The sequence below is a fragment of the Phaethon lepturus genome, unplaced genomic scaffold (genome assembly GCF_000687285.1).
Source record: "Phaethon lepturus isolate BGI_N335 unplaced genomic scaffold, ASM68728v1 scaffold28120, whole genome shotgun sequence".
In the NCBI taxonomy this organism is placed as follows: Eukaryota; Metazoa; Chordata; class Aves; order Phaethontiformes; family Phaethontidae; genus Phaethon; species Phaethon lepturus.
The window spans coordinates 55,764-64,907 of NW_010513052.1; the positions used below are offsets into that span (position 1 = coordinate 55,764).

At 40.0% G+C, this 9,144-nt stretch overlaps 1 protein-coding gene across 1 annotated transcript in view; it reads left to right on the forward strand.

Moving 5' to 3' along the window:
* Positions 1-597: 597 nt before the first annotated feature.
* EGF (epidermal growth factor) overlaps positions 598-9,144 on the forward strand; it is a gene marked incomplete at its 3' end in the record, with an annotated part of 30,329 nt that continues 21,782 nt past the window's right edge. The window contains exon 1 of the mRNA XM_010289135.1: positions 598-793. Within this exon, the coding sequence (XP_010287437.1) occupies positions 667-793 (127 nt within the window). The remainder of the gene's footprint in view (positions 794-9,144) is intronic.

Consider the following 9,144-nt stretch of genomic DNA (forward strand, 5'->3'; position numbering starts at 1 on the left):
CCTGGGTATCTGCATTCTGGCTGAGTTCCCTGTAGTAAGGAACTGACCACATTACTATTTGCAAACACAGGGTTCACTCAAGTGGTACTAAAAAGAGAAGAGGTGGGGCAAGCAGAGCTTTAAAAAGAAAAGAGGAGTCCGTCCAAGTTTATATGTAAAAAGCAACTGCGTTTTGGAGAAGGACGGTACCTGGAGATCTCCCTCCCTGCACTTCACTGAGGGCTGTGGTGAACGGTTTTCCAAATTCGCAGCTTTTAAGATTTAAACGGCAGCTTTGCTTGTTGTGAGGAAATTCGCAGTGATCCTTGCGAGCATTGCTTTTAAGCTGTGTTAAATTTGTGGCAAGAGTGTCAGGCATTTCATACTTGGCTTCCAAAAAAGAAAAAAAAAAAAAAAAAAGAAACTAAAGAGAGAGAGAGAAAAAAACTGATGTGTGTGGGGAAGAAATCTCCCAGGAATTTCTTCAAGGTTGTAGCCTGACACAGTAAGGGCTCAAGTGACAAGAAAAGCAAGGCAAAGATAAAACTTGGTATTGTGATAAGATGTCTGAGTGTAAAGTGGGAGATTGCAGAAACCTTTTGGGATTACACATGCTCATCTTGTCCTGGATATGACTGAACACAAGCTAGTTTTTCTCTAGTGACAGTTCAAAAAACCCTCAAGATTATGTTTCTCTTCCTTGTTGCTTTTTTGCCAGTGGTTTTTAAAATTGGTTTTGTCAGCCTCTCAGCTCTGCAGCACTGGAACTGTCCTAATGGATACAGATTAAAGACTGAAGACTCTGCTTGTGTAGGTAAGTTGCTGACCATTCACAGATTAAGAAAACTGCATTTGGATTCTCTTAATTGAGCTTTATAATTTTCGACGAGGTTTTTTTACAGATTGCTTGTGTTTGTACTGGCAGAACTGGTAAATCAGTGTCTCTATACCTTTTGCTTCTCATAATGAAAAGAACTGATTTTATTTAGTTTGTTTTTCAGAAATCAGTCGCTTGTCAGTTTAACTATCAGAAAGCAGGATAAACTTTTATATGACCATTAAGAGATCTGAACTGTTCCCTAGTTACCAAAATTCCTTGCCACGGCTTTAGTGTCTCCATATTTTCAATACATATGCACGCACATATTTGTGCTTCTATATATGTAAAATTGTGTATAGGTGTATTTTTGTATTTCTATATGCATATAGAAAGAGTATTTTAATGATTATGTATTAGTATATACCTAGATGTGGGCTAGATAACTTTAAAAACTACTCTTTCTATGTTTATTGGTGGATGTAGATACGTGTGCTTATATTTAATAACGCATCTCATACGATATGTGAATTGCAGATATGTTTCATCCTGTAGTACTAAAGTCTGGATAAAATGTATGACGTTAATATTAGCATAATCGCCTCCAATGATTTGGAACATGTAAAATGCATGTTCCTATTCTTTTACAAAATGTAAGACAAAGAATGACAGAACCCTTCTTGCTACCCTGCTACCTTGAAGTCCAATTTTTTTTTTAGAAAGCCAGGGCCGATGAAGTAATGGGTTTTGCAGTGAAGAGATGAGGAAATGCTCTGTAAGGATTCAAGCAAAGAGCCCTGATACTTGGAGTTAATGCTTTTGCCTTAGATTGCTTGGGCTTCAGAGGCTCTGACTCAGTTCTTGACATGATTCCAGTGATTTAATAACAGGTGCTGTCTCTGTGCATTCTGCCAAGAAATACCATCTTGTAAGCAGAAAATAGAAGTATGCATGTTAAGTGCTGTCGTATTGAGAGAGGAAGAGTTAGGCATTTTTTGTGTGCAAATGATAAACCACACTGAAGGTTTATCTGAGGTCCAAACACACCTAGGGTGCTTCCACACTGATGTTTGAATTCAAATAAGCAGCATACTTCTGAAATGAATCTCCATACTGCCGCTTACGCTGCTTGTCTTTGCACTGCAGACACTCTTAAAGTGCACAGACTGGGTTCCCTTTAGGCCAACCTAAGCCAGAAGATGTTCCTGTAGGAGAGCATCTATCCTCTTCACTGTTGATGGCCAAATCGGTCCATGGGACCAGCCCAGCCCTGGTTCTCTGTAACCTCAACCTGAAATATATGCAGTGTGTATGTCATATCCTCAGCAACTGTTGCACTTTACACAGCCTCTCCCATAGGTCCACGCTATTTGATAATATGTATGTAGTTTCCACAACCTAATTAGGATGTACATTACGTGTAGGACTTCTACATTACTGGGTTGTCCACTTAAGAGCTCATGTATAACAGAGGAATCCTATTGACATGAAGGGAATTGCTTGGCTATTGTTTAATAAGTCAAAATGCACTATAAATATGGACGTTCAAAAGGCTGCAAAGAGGTACTTTTTACTTCGGTTGACATATTGCGCATATTGATGTACATCGCTTTTCCATTAATGAAGACATAATCTGACCTGCATTATGTCTTTTCTGTTGAAAATTCGATACATTCAGCTGCTGTATGAATGGGGGACTCTAGGTAAAGCACCAAAATAGAATGTCCAGTAGCTCAGCAAACGCTGCAAGAAATAGTAATAGAAGTCGTCTTTTGTGTAAGAGCTAACGTTACTCTGAGCAATTCCATGTAACATAGAATAAATGAAAAATGAGATGTGCTAGGGTATCTTCTTAAATTAGAGACCACTGGATTACAGCGGATTAATTAAAGGTGAAATTTTGACATGAAATATAAGACTGAAGGATGCTTTGGTGGAATGGATTTCCCCCATTCTTTCCTCTGTGTGCTGGATACACAAGTCGTATTCTGACCAGAAGACTGGATGTGAGATATTCTGGTTCATTAATTATGTGAGATAGAGGGTGCAGTGGAAGCAAGTGGTAGGAAGCTGGAGGCAGGCTTTGAAGGTAATAGTGGGGATAAAAGTGGTGAGTGGGAGAAATGACTCATACCGCTGAACTGTGAACAATGACAGCAAGCTGGACTGTGGCTTGGTGACCATTCTTGGTGACCTGTAATAAATATACCAATTGTAAAATGCCCTTTATCGTCTGTGACTGTGGTGGCATCCTGCCAGCCATAAGGACTACCCTGAATTGAGAAGGTGTCTGCTCTCTGTTAGCGAACTGTTACAAGCGACACTTAGTGGAAGGTGTGTAGGCTTTTCTAGATTTGTTTTCCATACTGCCACTGCAGATGAAGGTCTAGGTCATGCTCTTTACACTTGTCATGCTCATTTACATTGCTAAATACCTCAGTTCTTAATTAGTTCCTTTTATTTCTAGAGATATTCAAAGATCAAAGATCTTCTCATCTTGTGGAAGTATAATGAAATCTAACCCTAAGTGTCTGTCATAATTTTATACAGTTATTTTAAAAGAGATTATTTGAATCCTGACTTGGTATGCCAAGAGTGGAGAGGCCTTTCAGAGGGGCCTTATGTCCCACAACAGCAAGGTTTGTCAGAGAGAAAGTATGGGAGACCAGATCATGAGGTCAGAACACGACTAGTCTGGTGAATGAATGAACATGTCAATTTACTGGCAAGTTATGGTAGAATTGGAAACATTTCTGCAGTTTTTGACATTGCCATCTTGATTTAATAATTTATTTTAAGCTGATGTCAGGGCTGGGGACTCAGTTACCTTTAAAGAAATCATCTTTCTTAGACCCCGGTGAAAACATAGAACCTTCTACCTCTAAAGAAAAATGTTCTGGGCTACACAGGAGTTATTATTCCTACAAGGTAAAAACATGTGCATAGTTTGTCCTGGGAGAGCTTTGATTTCTAACATATTCGACCATGTAAGCACACATGGTACACCAGGGGATGAACCTTATGCCTGTTGGAATCTGTCGCCTGTGCTCTTGTGAAGTACTGCTTTAACAACACTATTTTTTTGTCCTCTCATGGTGTATAGATGCTTTCCTCACTTGAGGCCAAAAAGTTTCCCACATGGCACTGTTTATCTGAAGAAGGCCCTAGAGCAGCCCCTTGCATTATCTGTTTTAGACTAGATGCCTGTTAGTCCTGGGCTACCCTAGGTAAATATATCCTGTTCTGGATACTGCAAGACTGGAGGTGTACTTTGGCTTCAGGGCTGACTTTGAATACTCACTTTGTAAGTTTTAAAAGTGAGGGAAGATAGTTATTGGAAAAAAAAACCCACAACAAAAATGTAAAAAAGCTTTTGAAGAAGACAAAACACAACCCACATTATTGAAGTTTTACATAATACATGCACATCTCTACTAACTTCTGACATGAACTGGTCAGACCTTGTCACTTCTTCAAGGCTAACATGCTGCACATTCCTACAGAGCTACAGCCTGCAACTGAAGGTGACAACTGCAGCTATCTAGGTCAGCTCTTTTGGTCAGATGTATCTTTCTGTGTCTCAAGCTTCCCTTCTTTCTTTCTTACTGTTCACCACGCGCCCGCCATAGAGCACTGGTGGTGTGGAACGTTGTTATTCCTCTTTGTATTACATCTTTAAATTCACCTTAATTAGCTAAATCCTGGCTTCATTTCGCTCCATACAGCCTTCTGAAGACACGCTGTCAAAACTTCTTATGTTGTATTCTGAGAAATACGAAATGCCAAAACCTTACTAATTCACAGCTATCCTTTCATCGTAAGCATCGCATAAGGAGCAGTAAGAGCCAATGGGGAACTGTGTTGTCTACCCCTGTCGTGACATAGGGATAAACCTGTTGAGACACCACTGTTTCCCTCTGTATTTCAGAAGGGCTGCAGTCGAGGCATGCTTGTTTCCTTGTTTTCAGTAGCGGTCTTCCAGCTAGCTCACTTCATATTATACTGCCTTGGGGAAAGACGCTTGAAAATATTGTTGCCAAATAGTAGTCAGGAATTCTTGAACAGGGGTCTGAACCCACAGACCAATTCGTGAGAATATTCCCATTGAATTCTCTGGAAATTAGATCCAGCTGAATGTGGACAAAATCTTCAGCTGTAAAAACTGAGATCAAAATCGGAAGGAGGCGAATATGTTACAAGAAATGACAGAAATGGCGTCACACATCACATGAAGCTTAATCCTGAAGAGGGCTAAGGGGCAGACTCCAGCACCAATGACTAATACTTCAAGACTCATCATTGTTTTGCTCAGTGGAAAATAGCAGATATTAATTTTGTGTTCTGTTTTAAACACTGACTACTTTCTAGTATCTAATTTGAAACCTGATTTTAAAGGGAGCTGGATGACAGTATTTGCTGATGCCTTTCAAAGAGGACCAGATGATAGCCTCATGAACTTAATCTTTGAAAGGCAAGCCAATAACAGTATGTTGTAAGGTGCATGATCCGGAAAGTAGAGGTCCATTTTGTAGTTACTAATTTAAACATAGAATTTATTTCGAAGACAAAACTGAAATATACTTTTTTCCATTCTAGTGTTCAAACCCTGGAGTCTAGAAAGGTAGAAAACTAAAGATATTGTAGTCTCTTGAGATCTTTTTTTGCCGTTTCTCTTCAAGATGTCTACAAGTGGTTTCTGAATTTTATTTTAATTCTGAATTTGATTCTACTTTATACTTGATTAAGTTATATGATTGCTCTTGCTGTCATATCTCTGATATGACCATCTCTGCGGCTCTGGACTGGAAGAGTTCAGGAGCTGATAACTACCTTATTGTATTCACAGTGTATTTCTTACCATAGTATTTGAGCACTTCACAGCCTCTATCCACTCAAAAATTGTGAGTGATCAGGTTGTAATTTAAACCTCATTTAAAATTAGAGAGAGAGAGAGAGATTGAGCTGTGCCTCATCTATTTTATTGTGACCTGCTGATAGACGGAGCATCTTTTTCCATTTCTGGCTATCTTCTGTTCTTTGAGCTATATGCTTTTAACAAAACAGATAAAAGGGATGGTCTGCTTTCTTTGTAACCTAGATGAAATTTCATGTTCAACCTTGTTGAAAAGATTATGGTGGTGGCCAGATATAGCGGATTTAGTTATTCCCCAGTCCAACTCCACAGGAACCGAATTTGAAAGAGATTGTTTGAGCGCGTGGATCTGCACATGTATATGTTATGTATATGAGGTATTCAGGGCCATAATGAAACACAAGTTGTGGCTCACTGTGGTTTCTCTGTATCCCTGCCAGGCATACTAATGCTTCACCTTCTGCAATCACAGCCTTTCTCAGGGCTCTCAATAAAGTAGCATATTTGTATGCAAAGTCATTGAGAGCTGCCAACATCATGATGACATGATTCATCGTTTTTGCTGATTCTCAAGGCATTTTTTGCATAAAGAGGCCTTTGAGAACTGAGCAGAACCTCATTCTTCCTTTCAGGGCTGGCTGTCAGGGCACTGCAGACAGCTTTTGTGTTCACTAAGCCGATTTCTTTCATAGGGTAAAGTTCCCACTGGGGGATGTGGTTGCCAGGACACGTAAAACAGCTACAGCAGGATGCAACTCTACGCTTCGCTTTGGCACTAAGAGTGCAGGTGAAGGCACCGTTAGCTACAGTTTTACATCGTTGTAAATCATGGTTTTATGATTGAGTTCTCCTAAACCTTGAGAAACAGCCTTTTGTTTTTTCCTTGTTTTTTGGGTTTTTTGGGGGGTTTTATTTTTGTACTTTAAGCAAAGAAGAGAGCATGGTAAGCATAGGACCCTCTTCCACTGGTAGTGCTGTAAGAGCTGAGTGTTTGCAGCGCTGCGGCGTGTTTTACAATAGCACTGTGTCTGTTGGGGCTTCCTGTTTACCACTGGAAGGGACATTCTGTGGTGGCCGAGCCGCCCGTCACCACTGCGCCCCAGGTCTTTTATTGGGCGATTATTCTTCCAGTATAGCCTTTCTTCAGCTGGGGCAATTCCTCGCTTTTCAGTCTGTGTGGGATTTGCTTTATTATATGAACTTTGGTGGTGATGAAAATGGGAAGATTGATAACCCTGAAATCCCCTCTTTTTTAACTGGGGAGGCAGTGTAAATTCTCGTAGCCCAATCAATCAGTGTGCTTTTCTCTGGAGAGTCATATAAAGCTGGAAAACTCATCCTGCAAATAACAGGTCATTGTCCAGTTACCTTGGTACATTGCTCAGTAACCTGTGCTTGGTTAAAGCATGTCTTCCCACCCTGATCTTGACTTGAGAATATCCACTGATGTTTTTCACACCTTCACAGTTTTTCTTGGTAGCTAGTTTCCTTAGTGAATCACAATTCCTATAAAACCGTGAATTTAATGTGTCAATTTTATTTCCCTGTCTTCAGTTCTCAGCCATGAGTCCTTGTTAAATCTTTCCTCCAAAAGATTATAGTGTCCTTTAGAAAATCTTGTACCTTTTGTTTGTGATCAATCCTTCTCTCAAGCTTCTTTCTGATAATCTAAGCAGACTGAGCTCTTTAAGAGTCTCAGAGAAAGGCACTTTTCCTTACCCTCAAACCAGGCTTTTTATCCTTGTGTACACTTTCTAATTTTTCAGGATCCTTTAACAACCTATATCTGAGAAATACAAGCAGCATGCCAATATAGTCTGACCGCTGCCATATACAGAAGTAAAACTATTTCCCCACTGTCATTCATTTCTCCTATATGTGTTGTGATTTGAATTTTCTTGGCCAGTAACATGCTAAGAGGTCAGCTTTCTGTCCGGTATGAACACAAATCCTTTTCAGAGTAAGCAGTCTTCCAGATACAATCTTTAGGTCAGGCCTATCTTTCTTATTCTTATTTAATGTGCTCTTTATTGTGATTGAATAATAGTTCTTTCATCGGTGTTTCACACCGCTTAGTCAAACGACCTCTGTCTTTAGCAATCTTGCATCTACACAGTTGCCTTTATCACCCATACTTGCGATTTCCTCAGGGAAATATCATCAGGTTTGTTTAACAAGTCACTATTGTCATAAAAGTATATTGATGAACGTGAGCTGCATTATCGCCTTTATCAACAGTCTTGCACTGGTGACTAGATCAGTCTAACTGTCCAGCTTAGTCAGCCAGTTACTCCATTTGAAAACCAGTGCATCAGGGAGAGATACAGTGTTCATGCTGGCAGACTCCTTCCCATCTCTGCTAACACTGACGGCAGCCGTGACAATGAGCCGAGGTCACCAAAGTCCTCCCGTACGGGTTATCAAAGAGCCCTTCGGTTTCAATGACCTCCAGGCAACGTTGGCCACCAGTAGCTAGTTTTAAACTGGCAAACTGGAGCTCACGGTTTCTGTAGGCCATTAACAAACTTCTAAGCCAGTCAAACCTTTCTGGAGGGGATTTGGTGGAGTTACTCTTTTAATGCCGTGGAGAATGGCATGTACATCCCTAGTACATGTGGGAAAATATGCTTCTGAAAGCTGATTGTCTGAAGGAGATTGTGGGTTAGAATTAGAGTGCTTTGTGGAATTGAGTTGCTGAAAATGCTTCTGCTTTACCTTCATAATCTGTTCAGTAGAAATCAGTTGCATGTGCTCTGATTATGTTTCATACATTGTCCAATTAGTTCAATATGCAACATAACATTGTGGGAAAACTCTGAAAACAATATGGAAACATTCCCTAGTCTGTACAGACATGTTAGGTGGCTGTAAAGTGTTGACATTCTTTTTGAACAACTTTGATACCTGACACAGAAGAAACCCCTAGACACTTCTGCTGCGCTTCGTTTTTTAAAGCAGTTAAAGGAGACCAGTTTCTCAGACCCATGGGATATCAGAGATTTGGTTGCTTAGCTCTCCCTAGGTTACTGAGAGAGAAAGTTTCTTTCAAAGTGCTGGTGTGAGGTGGTTAAATTGCAGTTCCTTGTAGTTATCATGAGGTGCCGTTTCTGACCTTCTCTGAACTAGAGGAATCCGCACCTAACCCTGACAGGCCTCCTGAAGCACTGTGATAATTTGCACTTGATTCAAATGATCATCTAAGAGAAGTTATCCAAGGAGAAGCTCTTCTTCTGTTGCCCTGAATTCTTGATCAGGAATACAGAAAAAAATATAATTGTTGAGAGCTATACCTGGAATAACAGGATACATATATGTAGTTTTGATTATGAATCGATGTCCTTTAGTGACTTAATCAAATGTGTCTCTTTAAAAAAATAGTTTGTGTTGATTCCTATTTTCCTGCACGTGCAAAGTCAGAGAGTAAATCCCAGAACAAAAGCCACTGACATCAAATAGATCTTGGGCAGAGATCGGA